Source organism: Gobio gobio (assembly GCF_949357685.1).
Source record: "Gobio gobio genome assembly, chromosome: 9".
Taxonomy (NCBI): domain Eukaryota; kingdom Metazoa; phylum Chordata; class Actinopteri; order Cypriniformes; family Gobionidae; genus Gobio; species Gobio gobio.
In genome coordinates, this window is record NC_137115.1 from 55,959,836 (window position 1) to 55,982,335 (window position 22,500).

At 44.1% G+C, this 22,500-nt stretch overlaps 1 protein-coding gene across 1 annotated transcript in view; it reads left to right on the forward strand.

Moving 5' to 3' along the window:
- The window catches only part of celf6 (CUGBP Elav-like family member 6), a gene marked incomplete at its 5' end in the record, with an annotated part of 220,486 nt that overhangs the window by 151,572 nt on the left and 46,414 nt on the right, over positions 1 to 22,500 (forward strand). The window contains 1 exon segment of the mRNA XM_079825844.1: positions 19,735 to 19,863. Coding sequence (XP_079681970.1) covers positions 19,735 to 19,863 — 129 coding nt within the window.

A 22,500-nucleotide genomic window follows, 5' to 3' on the forward strand; every position in this document is an offset into this window, starting at 1 on the left:
TATACACATTTGTGTCCTGATATTTCACGAAAACATGCCCACACACACACTCACTCACTCACTCACTCACTCACTCACTCACTCACTCACTCACTCACTCACTCACTCACACACACACACACACACACACACACACACACACACACACTCACTCACACACTCACTCACTCACTCACTCACTCACTCACTCACACAAACACACACACACACACACACACACACACACACACACACACACACACACACACACACACACACACACACACACACACACACACAGTATTATTGATCAAATAAATGCAGCCTGGAGAGAGAATCCTGTCTAAATGTCTGAAGATGTGCGTTCTGTCATCATTTTCTCGGCCTGCTGTTGTTTGTAACAGATCAGCGTGAGCCTCCTTCATCTCCTCAGACTCCAGCGCTCGCTCCTCGTCTGAAGCGTCAGTGTTCGCTGCTCATCTCTGCTGATGCTGTTGTGCAGCCGCTCATTTCCCTCAGACGGGCGGCTGTCAGATGGCAGTGGTGTTGTGATGACTCTTTAGTTCTCCTGCGCTCACATTAAGAGGCCGTCCGCTCGTCTTCTGCTGGACGCGTCACTGACAGGCTCTTATTTTCCAGACCATTTCCTCTGCAGGACAGCGATGAGACGGCGAGACTGAAGGGACCAGCAAACTTTCAGATTTCAGCCCATTTTTAGGTTTCATTGGTTTTATGTTTTTTCCAATCTCTTTTTTCCAAATTTTGAGTTTGATCATTGACACTAGTAAACTCTAAAAAACACTGCGTTAAAAACAACCCAATTTGTTTTCAACACAAGGGCTGAGTAAATATAGGAAAAGCACATGTTGGGTTAATTTTACCCAGAAAATATGGTTGTTTATTTAACCCAGCACAGTTGATTAATTTTTCAAACACTGGGTTGTTACGTCTGACCCCAAACACTGGGTTGTTACGTCTGACCCCAAACACTGGGTTGTTACGTCTGACCCCAAACACTGGGTTGTTACGTCTGACCCCAAACACTGGGTTGTTACGTCTGACCCCAAACACTGGGTTGTTACGTCTGACCCCAAACACTGGGTTGTTACGGCTGACCCCAAACACTGGGTTGTTACGGCTGACCCCAAACACTGGGTTGTTACGTCTGACCCCAAACACTGGGTTGTTACGTCTGACCCCAAACACTGGGTTGTTACGTCTGACCCCAAACACTGGGCTGTTACGTCTGACCCCAAACACTGGGTTGTTACGTCTGACCTCAAACACTGGGTTGTTACGTCTGACCCCAAACACTGGGTTGTTACGTCTGACCCCAAACACTGGGTTGTTACGTCTGACCCCAAACACTGGGTTGTTACGTCTGACCCCAAACACTGGGTTGTTACGTCTGACCCCAAACACTGGGTTGTTACGTCTGACCCCAAACACTGGGTTGTTACGTCTGACCCCAAACACTGGGTTGTTACGTCTGACCCCAAACACTGGGTTGTTACGTCTGACCCCAAACACTGGGTTGTTACGTCTGACCCCAAACACTGGGTTGTTACGTCTGACCCCAAACACTGGGTTGTTACGGCTGACCCCAAACACTGGGTTGTTACGTCTGACCCCAAACACTGAGTTGTTACGTCTGACCCCAAACACTGGGTTGTTACGTCTGACCCCAAACGCTGGGTTGTTACGTCTGACCTCAAACACTGGGTTGTTACGTCTGACCCCAAACACTGAGTTGTTAGGTCTGACCCCAAACACTGGGTTGTTACGTCTGACCCCAAACACTGGGTTGTTACGTCTGACCTCAAACACTGGGTTGTTACGTCTGACCCCAAACACTGAGTTGTTACGTCTGACCCCAAACACTGAGTTGTTACGTCTGACCCCAAACACTGGGTTGTTACGTCTGACCCCAAACACTGGGTTGTTACGTCTGACCCCAAACACTGAGTTGTTACGTCTGACCCCAAACACTGAGTTGTTACGTCTGACCCCAAACACTGGGTTGTTACGTCTGACCCCAAACACTGGGTTGTTACGTCTGACCTCAAACACTGGGTTGTTACGTCTGACCCCAAACACTGAGTTGTTACGTCTGACCCCAAACACTGGGTTGTTACGTCTGACCCCAAACACTGGGTTGTTACGTCTGACCCCAAACACTGGGTTGTTACGTCTGACCCCAAACACTGGGTTGTTACGTCTGACCCCAAACACTGGGTTGTTACGTCTGACCCCAAACACTGGGTTGTTACGTCTGACCCCAAACACTGGGTTGTTACGGCTGACCCCAAACACTGGGTTGTTACGTCTGACCCCAAACACTGGGTTGTTACGGCTGACCCCAAACACTGGGTTGTTACGTCTGACCCCAAACACTGGGTTGTTACGGCTGACCCCAAACACTGGGTTGTTACGGCTGACCCCAAACACTGAGTTGTTACGTCTGACCCCAAACACTGGGTTGTTACGGCTGACCCCAAACACTGGGTTGTTACGCTGACCCCAAACACTGGGCTGTTACGTCTGACCCCAAACACTGGGTTGTTACGGCTGACCCCAAACACTGGGTTGTTACGTCTGACACAGGATCTGGGTAAAACAAAAACTACCCAAAACACTGAAAAAATAACCCAAAAAATGACCCAAAAGGCTCAACCCAGGATTTGGGTAGAAAAAAGTGTAAAGTCCCAGCTAACAGAAATGTGTTCTAAGAATGTTTTGCTAATGTTCCCATTAATGTTTTTTTCCTGAATGTTCTCTAAATGTTGGAAATGTTTTTAAACTGGAACGCAAACACTATGATAATTCTGATGATCATTCTGCAAACATCACGAGAATGTTACTTTTTGAAAGTTTGAACTCTGAACTTTCCGAAACAAGTGTTCTACAAACGTCCAAGTGAAACATCCATCCATCCATCCATCTTCTTCCGCTTTATCCAGGGCCGGGTCGCGGGGGCAACAGTCTAAGCAGAGATGCCCAGACTTCCCTCTCCCTAGACACTTCCTCTAGCTCTTCCGGGGGGACACTGAGGCGTTCCCAGGCCAGCCGGAAGACATAGTCCCTCCAGCGTGTCCTAGGTCTTCCCCGGGGCCTCCTCCCGGTTGGACATGCCCGAAACACCTTCCCGGGAAGGCGCTCAGGAGACATCCGGAACAGATGCCCGAGCCACCTCAGCTGTCCCCTCTCGATGTGGAGGAGCAGCGGCTCTACTCCGAGTTCCTCCCGAGTGACTGAGCTTCTCACCCTATCTCTAAGGGAGCGCCCAGCCACCCTGCGGAGAAAGCTCATTTCGGCCGCCTGTATCTGGGATCTTGTCCTTTCGGTCATGACCCAAAGCTCATGACCATAGGTGAGAGTAGGAACGTAGATTGACAGGTAAATCGAGAGCTTCGCCTTACGGCTTAGCTCTTTCTTCACCACGACAGAGCGGTACATCGACCGCATTACTGCAGAAGCTGCACCGATCCGTCTGTCAATCTCCCGTTCCATCCTCCCCTCACTCGTGAACAAGACCCCTAGATACTTAAACTCCTCCACTTGAGGCAGGAACTCTCCACCAACCTGAAGAGGGCAAACCACCCTTTTCCGACTGAGGACCATGGCCTCGGATTTGGAGGTGCTGATCCTCATCCCAGCCGCTTCACACTCGGCTGCAAACCGTCCCAGTGCATGCTGAAGGTCCTGGTTAGAAGGGGCCAACACGACAACGTCATCCGCAAAGAGCAGAGACGAAACCGTGTGGTCCCAAAACCTGACACCCTCCGGCCCCTTGGCTGCGCCTAGAAATTCTGTCCATAAAAATTATGAACAGAACCGGCGGAGTCCAACATGCACCGGGAACAAGTCTGACTTACTGCCGGCAATGCGGACCAAACTCCTGCTCTGGTCGTACAGGGACCGGACAGCCCTTAGCAAAGGACCCCGGACTCCATACTCCCCGAGCACCCTCCACAGGATGCCACGAGGGACACAGTCGAATGCCTTCTCCAAATCCACAAAACACATGTGGACTGGTTGGGCAAACTCCCATGAACCCTCCAGCACCCTGTAGAGGGTATAGAGCTGGTCCAGTGTACCACGGCCCGGACGAAAACCAGACTGTTCCTCCTGAATCCGAGGTTCTACTATCGGCCGTATTCTCCTCTCCAGTACCCTGGCATAGACTTTCCCGGGGAGGCTGAGAAGTGTGATCCCCCTGTAGTTGGAACACACCCTCCGGTCCCCCTTCTTAAAAAGAGGGACCACCACCCCGGTCTGCCATCCCAGAGGCACTGTCCCCGACCCACCAGGCGCTCGCATACGAGCCCCAACCCCAGGCCTGGCTCCAGGGTGGGGCCCCGGCTGCGCCGTACCGGGCGACGTCACGGTCCTCGTTTTCCTTGTCGTCATAAGGGGTTTTTTGAACTGCTCTTAGTCTGACCCGTCCCCTAGGACCTGTTTGCCTTGGGAGACCCTACCAGGGGCATATAGCCCCGGAAACATAGCTCCTAGGTTCATTCGGGTACTCAAACCCCTCCACCACGTTAAGGTGGCAGTTCAAGGAGGAGCTGAAACATTTCAGAAAAAAAAAGAAACATTCTATGATCAATGAATAAATGTATAAACATCTTGAGAACATTATTAAAGACCAAACAAACATTCTACTAACGTTACAGGAAGAACGTTGAGAGAATATTGCCAGAACGTTAGCTAGAGTAGATCTTGTTTACAGATTTAGCTGGACTTGTTCCAGGTTCAAAGATTCAAAATGTGTCTTCTATTCAGTGTTTAAACTATTTCCAGGTTAAATTGTTAATATTGCGTCAGAAATAACTATTACAATAGGCTGCATGTTTAATTTCTCACCACTTGTTGTTTGGCTGTTCTTGTTAATAATCCCCTGTCTCTCAGATCATTCGTCCTCAGATCTGCAGGTGATGACATCATGTCTCTGAGATCAGCGTCCGCTGCTCAGAAAGTGTCTTTATGCAGTCATTACGCCACACTTTGCAGCCGGAGGATCTCTAAAGTGCAGCTCAGTTCAGGCGTGAACAGTAATTAATAGTGATCCATCTACTGTGTGTGTGTGTGTGTGTGTGTGTGTGTGTGTGTGTGTGTGTGTGTGTGTGTGTGTGTGTGTGTGTGTGTGTGTGTGTGTGTGTGTGTGTGTGTGTGTGTGTGTATGAGTGCGCAGCGGACGCTGAGATGGTGAATATAACTCATAGGTCCGGGAATGAAAAGATAACGGACTGTAAATTCAATTTCTTCTCCCATCCGTCCCTGAGGAACGCTCCAGGAACTTCCAGCATCCTCTGTGGGTAATTTAGTTTTTTCTCAGCGTAGACTAACATGTCGGAAACGTTCATTATTGCGCTTATGGCTCGTTAATTAGGCTTGTAAAGCTGACATGAGTGGCCCCTGATGTGTGCGGAGCCCCGGGCCCCTAGAGCACACACAGAGAGAGACAGAGGCTTGCTGCGATCAGCGGACTTGCGCTGGTTTACAGATTATAATATACATATATTCATGATGTAACTGCTGTGGTTAACTTTAAAAGCATTTTATTTTCCCCTTGAGGTCCATTATATCATTTCCATCTTTTCTGGTCCTGACAGTCTCTTGTGCTACTGTGCCTTTAAGACCTCTCTGTTTAAACGTCTGCTGTGATTGGCTAAGCCCTTTGCTTTTGAAATGAGTGTTTTGTCAGATCGTCATGTTTGGGATGTGTGATAATTATGATTTTTTAAATATTTTTGAAAGACGTGCTCACCAAGGCAGCATTTATTTGATCATAAATACAGTAACAATTGTCAAATATTATTCTGATGGTAAAATAATAGTTTTCTATGTGAATATATATATAGTAAAGTGTCATTTATTCCAGTGATCAAAGCTGAATTTATCATCATTACTCCAGTCTTCAGTGTCACATGATCCTTCACTAATCATTCTCATATGAGGATCTGATGATCAACACACATTTATGATTATTATCAATGTTGAAAACAGTTCTTATTCTTTGTTTTCAGGATTCTTTGATGAACAGAAAGTTCAAAAGAACAGCATTTGTTTGAAATAGAATCTTTTGTAAAATTATAAATGTCTTTTAATCAAATTAATGCATCCTTGCTGTATAAAAACATTAATTTCTTACTGACCCCAAACTTTTATACAGCATATGTAATATTTTTCTTTGCTTTAGTTCTATTATATAGACAATATTTATTATATTTGTAGAGGACAGTGGATCATCCATAGAGACCAACTGTTAATAAAACAACACTTTATTAATGACATTATTTTTTACACTTTAGATGTACAGAGCATCCGGAGAGTATTCACAGCGCTTCACTTTTTCAACATTTTGTTGTGTTACAGCCTTGTTCCAAAATGGATTAAATTCATATTTTTTCCCCTCAGTTTTACAAACAATACCCCATGATGTCAACGTGAAAGAAGTTTGTTTGAAATCTTTGCTAATTTATTTAAAAAAAAATACTCATGTCCATGAGTATTCACAGGCTTTGCCATGTTGAGATCAGGTGCTCCTGTTTCCGCTGATCATCCTGGAGATGTTTCTACAGCTCGACTGGAGTCCACCTGTGGTAACTTCAGCTGATTGGACGTGATTTGGAAAGGCACACACCTGTCTATATAAGGTCCCACAGTTAACAGTGCCACCAGGACTCTTCCTAGAGCTGAGCGATTGGGGGAGAAGGGCCTTATTCAGGTACCCCTTTTTTCACCAAGGCAGAGCTAGAGCTAGATCGGAGCCAGAGCCTAGTTTCAAATCGGTTCTTTGTGTTTCCACACCCAAAGCCCCAGCTCCGAGCTAGGAAAAGTGGTTCTTAAGTAGCACCAAAACATTGCTAGGCTAGAACAGGGCTAGAAGTAAGACCCGAATACGTCAGGCGCTGGGGGCGGAGTCAACAAGACCAACACAAACTGGAGATCCGCCATTGTTGAAATAGCAGCTAATGGAGCTAACAGCTGCTGCTCGTTTGTAATCTCTTGCTATACAAATCACGGCGAACTGCATGAATGCGTTGGATTCGCGGTGTTTTCGTTGTGTTTTGATGCCGATGTAGGATCGTAAAGCCATGTGAATCAATAGTAACGCAATGTTTGCTTTGTTGATGGAAGGCTTGTTCGCAGCTGGTGCTGTGCAGAGACCGATCGCCGTATGATAACGAGTCCAGCGAGAGCATATGACTCCTTATGCTTTTGATTCACTAATGCGGTTTATATATCATACGTGGATCGGTCTGCGTGTAGCGGAGTGTTATCTGCGTTGTGTGATATTTTGTTGAAACCACTCACAAACACGTTAATTCGTCCCATCAAGTCCTCGTTTATTTATCTGGTGTAACAGAAACATTATATGAAGACTCGTGCAGCAGTTTGAACAGCGTGCGGCAGCAATGCACGACGCTGAGAAAGATAAAGATTAATTTAAAGTTAGGAAAACCACTTAAAGAAAGAAAATAAAGCAATGGAGCATATGATTACATATCACAGAGGGACAGGTATACTTCATACATGTATTATGTTTAAGATAATCCATTACACGATATGTGGCCCTTAATAAATCTCCACCCAAATTTATATGACCTACCGCTGTGATATCTCATGCAGACTGGGAAGCAGCAAAGCGCACCCACCCCCCAAATCAGCATGGAGGCCGGAAAGATAAAGGAAAGACCAAAAATGGTCATGGCAAGTGGAATCACAATATTCTTAATGCACACCTGCTACACTCTCCCCTGCTGACTTCCACTTGCACATGACACAAAAAAAAAGAATACAACATAAAACATCAAAATGCTACAAAGTCACCCAAACAAAACAACCAGGTACATTTAACCATATTTTAAATAAAAAATAAAGGAAAGCAAAAGAAACAAAATCTGTACCATTGTACCAAGAGATAATACTGTATGACACATGACACTAAATACTCCAGTCATAAGACCATTCTTTCCAGAATTAGAAATGTAAGAGGGTTGCAAAACCTCTAAACACTCACAGAAATAACATGCCTGTTACATATCACATACATTTAGTGGTCATTTTTACACAGTATTTCATGAAATCATTCCTACTTTCAGATCATTCTCAAATTCTCTTCCTTCAAGGTACTACAATCACAGATATTCAAAAAGTTAAATCACCGAATTGAATTATCATTTTCAAATATGACACATGAGAACATGGCAAAGAACATGGCAAAAAAACAAAACAAACAAAAAAACTAAAACCCAGACAAAACCTTCTGATGCATGTTCTGGATCAGTCTAATCACTGGTTTAACCACCCTCCCACATCTGGTTCTGACAGTTAATGATCCTCCCTGACTAGAAGGTGCTCTGGAACACTGCAATAAATGGTCAGTGGCTACAGTGTCAGCAAACACATCTTCATCAACCTGAGTAACGTTCCTATCGACATCAGGTTCACATGTCAAAGATTTGCCTTCCAACTGTCCATTGAGACTTGCAGCATGTGGTGCAGTTAAGATAGTAGACAGTTCATCTGCATTTAACTGGACAGCATCAGATTCAGAAAGACAAACTTCTTCAGAAGCTGGGAGTTCAGACACCCACGCCACAGTTCTCTCATCTGGTCCATTGACAGACAATCTCAGCTCTGCATTTTCGCTCACAGACAGACTGGACGTACTCAAGGCAACGTTCTCGCAAGACTCATCATCAGAAATGTCGTTCTGAAGAGGTAGGAAGTTTACTGGCATGATGAGATTTCTATGAACAACTTTCTCAGTACCAGTCACACAATTTCTGATACGGAATGTATGAACCTCGTTGTTCATTCCCGTCACTATGTAGATGTGACTCTCCCATCTATCAGCAGTTTTCCTCTTGCCACGCTCGCCCTTATTGGCCAGCAGCACTCTATCGCCGATATTCACTGGAGCACCTTTCTGCTTTCTGTTGTAGAGATTTGCTTGCCTCTGTTGTTGTTTCGCAGCAGAACTTTGAGCCAGTTTCATAGCTTGAGCAAGATCATCTCTGAAAGACTGCACATACTGGTTATAATCAACCACCTGCTCTTCCAGAAGTGCAGAGTCAAACATCATGTCAATGGGCAGTCTGGGAGTTCTACCAAACATCAACTGGAATGGAGGGAAACTGGTTGTCTCGTGAATTGTTGCATTATAGCAGAAAGTGAGAGACTTCAACATTTGAGGCCATCTGTGCTTCGCTTTAGGTGGTAAGGCACGAATCATGTTACCCAATGTACGGTTGAATCGCTCAACAGTCCCATTACCCATTGGGTGGTAAGGAGTCTGTGGCGAGCAGCGAGGCCGAGGGACCGTGAGGGCGGGACGAGGCGGCGCTCATCAGAGAGGATGAGCGCCAGCTGCGAGCCGCAGCGATCTCGGCCCTTGCGGAGGAGTGAGGGAGTATAAAGGAGGAGCGACGACAGTGAGGGACGAGAGAGGACCAGGCCTGGATTTTGTGTTATGTTTTATTTTGTGTTCGCTGCAGTCGTCCGTGAGGGGCTGCAGCTTTTTATTTTCATTTTGTGTTTATTTGTGTTTGTGTGTAGGCGGCAGTCAGCCGTGAGGGGCTGCCGCCGCCATATTTATTTTGTCATTATTTTTGATTAAATATGTTGATTGTTCGCCGGTTCCCGCCTCCTTCTTCCCGTACAAACAACGTTTACGACAGAGTCGTATGGGATTTTTTTACACCAGCAAGCTGAAGCATTTCAGAAATCAGGCTGCTTTCAAAACAGGCTCCCTGATCAGAATGTGCGCTCCACAAAGAACAGCACTCTGTCCAGGTCAGGATCACCATGTTGTAAGTCTGTCAGCTCCTGCCTTGACAATACCGGACCATCAGTCGAATGAGATGGAATAATCGACTCCAGCAGTTGAGGAAGCAGGTAAGCATATGGCTGAACATGATTTTCTTGTTGTCTACTGCTATATAGAATGGCAGAAATGTCCTCCTGAGAAATACCAGACTGCCTAGATAAAGCAGCATTCATTTCAATATCTGAACAGGGGTTGTCTGGTTCTCTTGTCTGTTTCGCTTGTTTCTCGAAAGGGTGACATGACCAGCGGAACACATCTTGGACATTCTCTTTATGCAGTACCTGAGACTCCTCCAAGAGAGCATCATAGGGCACTCTGGTAAGTCGGTGGAACACGCTGGGACGCACAAACGGTTCACGGCTGAGGGCATCTGCGACTACATTCTTAGGCCCAGGAATGTATTTGATGTTGAAATTATATGGAGCAAGTTTTGCAACCCATCTTTGCTCACACGCATCCAACTTGGGTTTTGTAAGAATGTAAGTCAGTGGGTTGTTGTCTGTCCACACCGTGAACTGCTGACCCTTGAGCCAGTGACTAAATTTGTCACAGACTGCCCGTTTGAGAGCAAAAAACTCCAGCCTGTGTGCTGGATATTTTGATTGGGCAAAATTAAGTGACTTGCTAGTAAAGGCTATGGGCCGAGCAACCTCTTCACCCGCCACTACCTGAGAAAGCACTGCTCCAAGGCCATTACTAGAAGCATCTACAGAGAGCAAGAAGGGCTTTCCAAAATCTGGGTGTGCCAGGATGACTCTTTGAAGTAAGGCCTGTTTCAGTGCATTGAAGGCATCTCTACATTCCTGGGTCCAGTCCGAGGAGATAAGTTTTCTACCTGCCGTCACTCGTTTCTGTCCTTTGGTATGCCTTGCTTTCTTCATGCCAGATGTTAATGCAAAGAGGGGTCTACCGATACGAGAACAGCCTTCGATATATTGCTGGTAGAAAACCACCATCCCCAAAAACGATCTTATTTTCGTCTGTGATGGGATGTCAGTACCATCTTCCATAAGATCCTGTTCTGTGATGTCAACAATAGCTCTGACCTTTTCAGGATCTGTAGCTATGCCCTCACTACTCACAAAGTGGCCAAGGAACTTAACGGAAGGCTTCATGAAATGACACTTCTTTTGCGACAGTTTCAAATTGTGAGCCTGAAGTCTCTGGAATACCATTTCTAGTCGTTCCAAAGCAAGCTGTTCATCAGGAGCGAAAACGAGGATGTCATCGAGATAGCACAGCATGCTCATGAAGTTCTGATCGCCAAATATGTTCATCATCATCCTCATGAATGTTGCAGGACTATTGCATAGGCCCTGTGGAAGCCTATTATATTCAAATAGGCCAAATGGCGTAGTAAAAGCTGTGAATCTCTTGTCATCCTCATGCATTTCCACGTTATAATAACCTGATGTTAAGTCCATTGTGGAAAAGAATGCGTTACCACCCAGAGCCGCAAGTGCATCCGCTTGATGAGGAAGAGGATGTGCATCTTTGATGGTGCGTGCATTTAGCCAGCGGAAGTCTGTGCACAGCCTCAGATCACCATTCCTTTTCCAGACTAACACCAGGGGCGATGCATAATCACTCATCGACTTTCTGATTATGTCACGTTCCTCCATGTCATTCAAGGCCTCTCGCAGCTTCTCATAGTGCGACGGTGACAACCTTCTGTAAGGAAGCCTGAAAGGTTTGGTATCACTTAGGCAGATTCTGTGAACAAAGCCTTTGGCCCTACCACAGTCCAGTCCATGACGCGAAAATATCGACTCATACTTGATCAACAGTTCAGCCAACCTCGCTTTCCAGTAAGGTGTTAAAGAATTTGAGCTTATGTCGATATCCTGGAGTCCCAGGCTAGACAGCTTCGAGCCAGTCAGACCAGGCGGCGTGCATTGTTGTCTCTCAGTCTCACACAGCTTAGTACTGCATTTAGTCAGGCTTTCAGTCTCCACATCATTACACTGCAAATCTTTCATTTGTTCAACAGACATGCCAAGACAGTCAACATCAAAGTCTTCCAGAGCCATGCAGGTGTATACATCAGCCAGCTTGCAGTTTCGTTTTAGACAGACAGGTTTGTTCGATGGGTTGATAACTTTAACTGGTGTAATGCCATCCCCCCATAAGGACACAACTATCCTGCCCACCAACACATTTCTCGGTGCAGTGCGCACTGTGCAGGGTTCCACAACAACTGTACTGCCCGCAGATAGGCTTTTATCACTAACCAGCTTTCCCCACACTATATGTTCTTTCATAGGCTCCAGAGTGACGGCATGTTTCAGTTTTACAGTTCCTACTTTAGTAGGTTGGTCCATTCCTTTCCATGACTCAACATTGCACAAAAGTTGAAACAGCGCTCCTGTATCAGAATCTTTGCCTTGTGAGTCAGACACTCTCCCCCAGAAATCACCTGATATTTTCATGTCATGAATGAGATGTTTTATGACATTACTTCCCAAAATTAGGTCAGTGTTTTGCCCATCAACAATTAATGCAGGTACAGAGAAGGAGCAGTTGAACACTTTCATCTGTACATCACAAACTCCAAGTGGACTCGTTTTCTGACCCACACAGCCAATCAGTGTGAGCAGTGTTGGAGATATTTCATCTGAGGTGAGTACTTTTGCTTCTATGAGTTTGGACAGAGCTTGTGTACTCATAGTACAGGCCATGGACCCACTGTCAAGCATGCCCCGAAGAGAAACGACATCCTGTACTAAAACATCCGTAAAGAACAGATTATCATCTGTGTTAAGTCTCTGCACATTTTGAAAAATCACTTTTGTCTTGTCATCAACACTACTGCAAAACTCAGAATAAACAGATGCCAAGTCAATATCTTCATTACCAGGGGACATTACGCATGGCCCACCACTAGTCCCCTCCTCATGTGGGCCATCTAGTTTCCCGGCTGATCAGAGTCAGGACTGCTTTGCTGAACTTGTGGTTTGTTGGCAGTCCCGGTAGAACAAGCTGAAGCTCTGTGTCCAGGGGCATGGCAGTTAAAGCACAGACGATTTATTCGACAGTGTGAAAAAGTATCATGACTTGCATCGCCACATATGTCACATGTTCCATTTTGTTTGGCTACACCACTCCTTACTTTATGTTGAGGTCTGTACACTCTCGTTGCTTGCTGACAAGAACCCTGGTCCAAAACTCGTTCCAAAAGGCTGATCATGCGACTCAAAGACTGATCTTGATTACACTGCTCAGCATTCTGAGGTGGCGCTATTGCTGTATTTTTCTCCATACTTCGGCCATGAGCACCCGAAATGTCAGTCGATTGCGCATGACACGCAATTCCAATCACATTAGACTTGCGTTGTAGGAGCTTATTCTCCCTTTGGTACTCGTCCAGTCTAATCTGCACATCAGCTGCAGACCATTCTTCCAGTGGCTTACACTTGAATATTAGAGCCAGTTCTGGATCAGGGCAGTTCCGAATGAACATCACAGTGGCTTCACGCAGAGGGTCATCAAGAGTTTTTCCCTGTCTCTTCAGTCCCTCCCCAGCAATGTCAATAGCATTGTGCAGCCTAATCCAGTAGTCAAATGGTTTCTCATTTTTCAAAGGCAAGGTGGCATAAAAATCTGCCAAAGGCATGCACGAATACACAGTTTCACTGCAGTGTTGCTTGAGCAGGTCAAAAATTGGTTTTGGACCATCACTGAGGTCAATCAGTGGGTTACTTCTCAGTCCAACCTTCACTACATCACGTGCTTTGCCCTTTATCTTTGTCAGTACTTCGTCGGCTTGGTCTTTCAGGGGCACTTCATGCTTTCTCAAGTACACTTTTACCGTTTCCACCCACTCGTCAACACAAATTTTCTCTTCCCCATCACCTCTGAAGTACGGGGGCTCATTTACATCTTGTTTAACAATTAAGTTGACTTTTGACAAATCACTCATATTAATAGCCGAATCACTTTGCTTGTTTTGGCCGAAAAACCCAGACTCAAGACAGGTAACAATGTTCTGGCCAATGCTGCTGCCTATTTGCTTCACTATGTCATTAATCAGATTCACTGGCACAGCATTTAAATCAGAGAAATTCACAGAATCATCAGAAACGGCACAAGACTGAGTCACTGTAGATGTTGGCACATTAACACGTCTGGAGTGAATAGGTGTTGAGGAAAGTGGACTAATTCTATCAGTCCCACCTATCTGATGTGCTTGAACGAACCTCAGTACACCCCTTCCTCTTCCCATATACATCTGACCATCAGACCCCTCCATATCAGTATCAGATATTCAAATCAAAATAACACTTCCAATTCGTGTCTTTTTTTTCTTCTTTTCTTTTTTTTTTTTGTAAATAATTACAAATAAAAATCTACAAAATTATCAAATTCAATTATTTATATTGTTAGTCCATTAAACACTTCAGTAGTTTTCTGAGATCAGAGTTATTTCAGTTCACATCTCATTTTTACAAATGGCGAACCTCTCATTCTCTCAGTCACGTTGCAGCGGTGCACTCAATCCTATCACCCCGGCAACGCCTTCACTCGCGTGCAGAATGTCCGGTCCCACGAAGAGTGAAGGAACGATCACGGCACCAGTTGTAGCGGAGTGTTATCTGCGTTGTGATTTATTTTGTTGAAACCACTCACAAACACGTTAATTCGTCCCATCAAGTCCTCGTTTATTTATCTGGTGTAACAGAAACATTATATGAAGACTCGTGCAGCAGTTTGAACAGCGTGCGGCAGCAATGCACGACGCGCTGTGATATCTCATGCAGACTGGGCCAATATACTTTTACAAATGCACATTTTAACAACCTTTAACAATAATTAATGTACCTGGTGTAACAGAAACATTATATGAAGACTCGTGCAGCAGTTTGAACAGCGTGCGGCAGCAATGCACGACGCTGAGAAAGATAAAGATTAATTTAAAGTTAGGAAAACCACTTAAAGAAAGAAAATAAAGCAATGGAGCATATGATTACATATCACAGAGGGACAGGTATACTTCATACATGTATTATGTTTAAGATAATCCATTACACGATATGTGGCCCTTAATAAATCTCCACCCAAATTTATATGACCTACCGCTGTGATATCTCATGCAGACTGGGAAGCAGCAAAGCGCACCCACCCCCCAAATCAGCATGGAGGCCGGAAAGATAAAGGAAAGACCAAAAATGGTCATGGCAAGTGGAATCACAATATTCTTAATGCACACCTGCTACATGCGCAGCGCCGATGCATCTCGAACAAGCCTGGTGTGTTTGTGTTTCCCGCTGCCCAGGGTTGCCAGGTTTTCACAACAAAACCCGCCCAATTGCTACTCAAAACAAGCCCAACCGCGTTTCAGGGGGGCTTCCCCGGTAAAAATCACATTTAGGGGTAAAATATGTGTTTTTTTTTTGGCATGGTTGCCTACTAAAATTCGCATTCCCGGGTCTAAATATTACATAATTGGGGTCGCTTCAACCCGCGGACATGAAAAACAGCCCGTGGCATAACCACAGACTTGGCAACATTGCCGCTGCCTTGCTAGCGTTGCTGAGATAGATGAGACGTATACAGTGACGTAAGACATGGCTCTGTTGTGGCTCTCAGCCCGTGGAAAAGCAAATCGGATCTTAGAAGCTCCTCAGTCGAACCAACTATGAACTGGGACTAGCTCTGGCTCTGAATTAGCTCTAGCACTGCCTTGGTGGAAAAGGGGTAAGGGAGGTCAAGAACCCGATGGTCATTCTGACAGCTCCAGCGTTTCTCTGTGGAGAGAGGAGAACCTTCCAGAAGAACAGCCATCTCTGCAGCTCTCCACCAATCAGGCCTGTGTGGGGGAGGGGCCAGACGTCACATGACAGCCCGTCTGGAGTTTCCCAAAAGGCACCTGAAGGACTCTCAGATCATGAGAAACTAAATGTTCTGGTCTGAACAAAAAAAGACTCTTTGGCCTGAATGGCAGGCTGGAGGAAACCAGGCACCGCTCATCTCCTGACCAACACCATCCCTACAGTGAAGCTGGTGGAGGCAGCATAATGATGTGGGGGTGTTTATCAGCGGCAGGAACTGGGAGACTCGTCAGGATCGAGAGAAAGATGAATCCTTGATGAAGACCTGCTCCAGAGCGCTCTGGACCTCAGACTGGGGCGAAGGTTCATCTTCCAACAGGACAACGAGCCAAGATAACAAAGGAGTGGCTCCGGGACGACTCTGTGAATGTCCTTGAGTGGCCCAGCCAGAGCCCAGACCTGAACCCGATTGACCATCTCTGGAGAGATCTGAGAAAGACCTGATGGAGCTTGACAGGAAGAACGGGTATCAAAAATAGATACTCATACTCAAAAAGACTGGGGGCTGTGATTGGAGACAAAGGTGCTTCAACAAAGTATCGAGCAAAGGCTGTGAATACTTGTGATTTTTATCGTTTTTTATTTTTAACAAATTTGCAAAGATTTCAGACAAACTTCTTTCACGTTGTCATTATGGGGTATTGTTTGTAGAATTGAGGAAAATAATGAATTTAATCCATTTTGGAATAAGGCTGTAACATAACATAATGAGGATAAAGTGAAGCGCTGTGAATGCTTTCCGGATGCTCTGTACATTCTAATACTTTTCTACTATATCTCAGTTGCATGTCAGCCGTATCTCAGCCATATGGTGTGGAATCAGTGTGTCGGGTCTCGGATCTCTTCCTCTCAGGATGAGTGTCGTATCCTACAGCTCTCTGAGGGCTCGTATGCATAATGTAAAGCTCTGGTACAGTACAGAAGACAGATGATGAGTCCGGGCTCAAACAGTGGAAAGCTCCATTAAAGCAGCTTATGTAAGACTCGATGTGGAGGGAATACAAGCTGTCAGCCTGAAGAGATGAGGGAGAACTGATGAATGAGGGGATACAGGTGTGTTTGAGCGAATAACGTACCTGTGTTCAGCATTACAGGCCTATGACATGCAACCGTGACATGCCTCCTTTACTCTCTTCCTCTGAACTTTTTGATGTCTTCAGCTATTTTTTTTTACAGAGTTCAGTGTCAAAAAGATCTGACAAAACCATAGAATAAAGTTAACAGGGCATGAAATATTGATTTACGCACTCTCCAGCTCTTCCATTGGAATGAAAGGATTATGATATTAACAGCTGAAGTGCTTCTGCTGTATGAACATTCAATTAAGCAGCAGAATGTAGAGTAAAAACAGACTCGTTGCGTTTGATGCATAGGAACGTGTACGATCTGTAATATCTGGAGCTGTGTCATGCTGCCTTACGTTTCATCACTTCAAAAATAGCTTTTCTTACTTACAAGTGGATATATTAGTGCAACGTGGCCACAACTTAAAGGGGTGGTTGATTATGATTTGACTTGTTTAACTTTAGTGAGTGTGTAGTGTCGCTGTTTGAGCATAAACAACATCTGCAAAGATACGACGCTCAAAGATACAAAGCTCACAGTTACGACGCTCACAGTTACGACGCTCAAAGTTAAAACGACGCTCAAAGTTACGACGCTAAAAAGTTAAAACGACGCTGAAAACTACAACGCTCAAAGTTATTACGCTCAAAGTTACAATGCTGGAAGTTACGGCGCTCAAAGTTACGACGCTCAAAGCTACGACACTCAAAGCTACGACACTCAAAGCTACGACTCTCAAAGTTACGACGATCAAAGTTACGACGCTCAAAGCTATGAAGCTCAAAGTTTCGACGCTCAAAGTTACGACGCTCAAAGCTATGAAGCTCAAAGTTACGACGCTCAAAGTTACAACGACGCTCAAATTTACGACGATCAAAGTTACGACACTCAAAGTTACAACGACGCTCAAAGTTACGACACTCAAAGTTACAACGACGCTCAAAGTTAAGACGATCAAAGCTACGATGCTCAATGTTATGACGCTCAAAGCTACGACGCTCAAAGTTATGACGCGCAAAGCTACGATGCTCAATGTTACGACGCTCAAAGTTATGACGCTCAAAGTTACAACGCTCAACGTTATGACGCTCAAAGTTACAATGCTCAAAGTTGCTCAAAGTTACAATGCTCAAAGTTACGACGCTCAAAATTACGACGCTCAAGGTTATGACGCTCAAAGTTACAATGCTCAAAGTTACAATGCTCAAAGTTACAATGCTCAGTTACGACGCTCAAAGCTAAGACACTCAAAGTTACGATGCAAAACATTACAATGCTCAAAGTTACGACGCTCAAAGCTACGATGCTCAAAGTTACGACGCTCAGTTACGATGCTCAAAGCTACGAAGCTCAAAGTTACGATGCTCAAAGTTACGACGCTCAAAGTTACGACGCTCAAAGTTACGACGCTCAAAGTTACGACGCTCAGTTACGACGCTCAAAGTTACGACGCTCAAAGCTACGACTCTCAAAGTTACGATGCTCACAGTTACGACACTCAAAGTTACGAATGCTCAAAGTTACGACGCTCACAGTTACGATGCTCACAGTTACGACGCTCACAGTTACGACGCTCAAAGTTACGACGCTCAAAGCTACGACGCATAACATTACGACTCAATGTTACGACGCTCAAAGTTACGACTCTCAAAGTTACAATGCTCAAAGTTACAATGCTCAAAGTTACGACGCTCAAAGTTATGATGCTCAAAGCTATGACGCTTAATGTTACGACGCTCAAAGTTACGACGCTCAACGTTATGATGCTCAAAGTTACAATGCTCAAAGTTACAATGCTCAGTTACGACGCTCAAAGTTACGACGCACAACATTACGACTCCTCAAAGTTATGACGCTCAAAGTTACAATGCTCAAAGTTACGACGCTCAAAGCCACGACGCTCAAAGTTACGATGCACAAAGCTACGACGCTCACAGTTACGGCGCTCAAAGCTACGATACTCAAAGTTACGATGCTCAACGTAATGACGTTCAAAGTTACAATGCTCAAAGTTACAATGCTCAAAGCTACGACGCTCAAAGTTACAATGCTCAAAGTTACGACGGTCAAAGCTACGACGCTCAAAGTTACGACGCTCACAGTTACGACGCTCACAGTTACGACGCTCAAAGCTACGACACTCAAAGTTACGACGAAAATGTTTAGTCGCACCCTTACAAATTTTGGGGCGAGTTTTGCCAAATTGGACGTACTCCAGAGCCCTGTTAGTTCATGTGAGTTAATGCATTAATGTTAACAAATAAGACCTTTTATTCATATATAGTTTATTTTTCTGACCCAATGGACAGATTTCTTTCTTGTTTTAAGCACAAATTTTCAGTAATTTTGATTTCCGAGTAAATGCATCTTGTTAACTCTTTCCCCGCCAGCGTTTTTGATCATTTTCACAAAAGTTTCATGGCAACATCTTGTTTTATGAATATCTGAACATGCAATATAACAAAAGAAAGAACAGACCCTCTGTTTTATTATAGCTTAATCAACACTTGAATGTGGGTAAGTTTTATAAAAAAGCAACATTTTGAGCAAAAATCTGAGAAAATCACATTTTGACAAAAGACAAAATTCAGAACGATGATCAAACACAGATTGAGTCCATCAACACCCAAAGCTTCTCAATCCTATCGCTCATCATGGGTCGACATCTCATATGCCGTGATCGTGTTATTTTACATATGCATCTGCTTACATAAGCTATTGCTTGTTTCTGCATCTTCTTCGCCTGTGTTTTGATCAGGAGATTCTGTACTCGTTCAGAGGATGTGTAATAGCGCCCCCTACCGTTTAAACCCGGAAATTGCAGTCAATGGCAGTGAAAGAGTTCAGATGTTTGTACTGGAAGCACAAGATCCGAAATAATTTTGCAGTGTTATCTTTTCCCCCTCAACCCTCGTGACGTCACAGATCCCGCCGGATCTCATGAACTCTGTGTGTATGAGCGAATGTGAGGTAATTTGTGTCTCTCTCTCTCTGTCTGTCTGTCTGTCTGTCTCTCTCTCTCAGAAGACCGGAAGCTGTTTGTGGGCATGTTGGGAAAACAGCAGAGCGAAGACGACGTCCGGCGGCTGTTTGAGTCGTTCGGGCAGATAGAGGAGTGCACCGTGCTTCGGGGGCCTGATGGGGCCAGTAAGGGTCAGCACCCACACAACTCTCTGCCTCATCCTCTCTCACACTCCCTCATTCCCTCCTTCAGCCTCTGTCACTCACATGAAGCAAACACACTTCACTGGCTCTCTGGCAAAGTCTGGTCTGAGGTTATGAATCAGCGCAGAAGTCAACATATCTGGATGACTTGTGATGTTTCGGAAAGCGGGAATGTTGTGTTCCACGTGCTGTTGTTGGCCAACAGAAGAATATATATTATTATAATTAACTACCGTTTCAAAGGTTTGGGGTCGGTAAGATTGTTAAAGACATTAATACTTCTATTCATTACTTTTATTGATCAAAAGTGACATTAAAAATGTTACAAAAGATTCTATTTCAAACAAATGCTGTTCTTTTGAACTTTCTGTTCATCAAAGAATCCTGAAAAATCACAAATATGAACTGTTTTCAACACCGATAATAATCATAAATGTGTGTTGAGCATCAGATCCTCATATGAGAATGATTAGTGAAGGGTCATGTGACACTGAAGACTGGAGTAATGAGGATAAATTCAGCTTTGATCACAGGAATAAATGACACTTTTATAAATATATTAGGGCTGTGAATGATTCATAGGTTTCCGATTCGACTCAAGATGGATTTGTGCAAATTCTGAACGATTCGTTTCTAGACGATTCACATTAAAATTCAATGCAATTTGAGTAATTCAATACCATTCTGCATTTTTTTTTTAAATATGCATTATTTAAATGCTTCCCCCACTGTGTCCTAGTCAGTGTGTGGATTACCCAGCAGCCTTCAGGGGTCAGAGAGTGGGCGAAAAACAACAACTTTTGTCTATTGTTAATGTTAGTTCTTAATGATGCTATAATTATTAGTCATTTGTAGAAATTTACATAAGCCAAAATTTTAAAAGGTTTTAAAAGTATTGTAAGTTTGTGTGAACTATTGTGTAGGATAGTGTTAATGGCTACACAACCTTATTAAAGGGTTCCAGGTCCATTAAACTCCCAATGCTTCCATGGAGAGACGGGAATATCATGCACTTTCCCAACTAATATGAATAGAAAAGCCTTCTTTGTTCTCTTTATACGGAACATTTTCCTTATGATGATGCACATCTGATTGATAGATAAACCACGCGCATTTATTATTTTAGGAGTTTCCTTCGTACATTCAGTTGAACGGCATTAAGTTAAATGTCATGTATCATTCATCGGACCTGTGCGTATGCATTTTAGACACTTGGATTATGTGTTTGCTCCATCCGTGCCATAAATGTGAAAAAGTGTGCATGTAAAGGCAGGCGTCACAACACTTTTGGCAGTATAGTGGATATGAATTTACGCATGTAGTAATTTAATATTTATATAATTTAAAGCATTGAATTGCTATCGAATCACAATTAATCTGACCCATAGCATTATTGACCGAAATCAACGATTCACGTTTCAAAACTACATGTTTCAAGATCGAAGTTGAATCTTTACATTCCTAATATATACACTGGGTTAAAAATGCTGGGTTAAAAACAACCCAAGTTGGGTTGAAAATGGACTAACCCAGCAATTGGATTGTTTTAACCCAGTGAATGGGTCGTTTTAACCCAGCGTTTGGGTTAAATGTTTGCTTAAAACAACCCAATTGCTGGGTTAGTCCATTTTCAACCCATTTTTTAGAGTTTACACATATACAAAGCATACATATTGAATAAGCGGATTACATTTACATTGTGTGTAATAATTAGTAGTCGTCTTGCATGCTGTCGTCTTGCCTAATCATGATTTGTATGCATGTAAACACTCTTCATATTTGTCTGTCTTTTAACTTTGAGCATCTACAAACATTGTAGAGTAGAGTGAGATCATGTGAAATCAACACACTTTCACACACTCAGAGGATGGTTTTCATTATTTGTTTTGCATTTATGCATTTATGGCAGATGCTTTGCTCCAAAGCCAGTCCGAGATATGCATAGGAATTTACATTTAAAACAATTAGTCAAACGAGAGATCATTTATCGCATTGGCAGTGGATGGTCAGTGAAAGGTGTGTGCTGTACATTTTGTCAAATGTAGTTTTGCATCCGGTTTTCAATATGGATCATTAACATCGCATGAAACGGAAGTTGTGCTGGTCTTTTCTTCTCTATTGTGCCGTATATCCGAGTGAATCGCTTCACAAACAAGAATAAATGTAGGACGGGGCTTGATTGTGTCTGTGGGGAATTGATTGTTGGATCTCATGTGAGTGACAGGTGGCCCCGCCCTCGGCTGAGTTTGGGGCGGGGCTAACTTTGATTGATTGATGCTTGGATACAGACATTATTTGGTGAAGCCGGAATTACGCACTTCAGCTTTAACACACACACACAGATTTATGTGGAGATTGTTTTTCTCATTCAGGACATTTGCTCTGTTTAATCTCACTGCTGTAAACATTTAAAGATATTTCTGTCCTGGATTTTGTGTGGCTGTAAATAATCTTCCTCTGTCTAGTTTGGCTGGATCTCTGTCCTGAATAATGGAGCTTTTCGCAGCGCTAGTTAAGATGTCGTCACATGAATGCATGTCCAAATCAAGAAGGCGTTTTCCCTGAGCATCAGATGTTAAGTCCTCAGACGCTGTCCTGTCCAAAGCTTTTCTCGTCTTCTGAAGT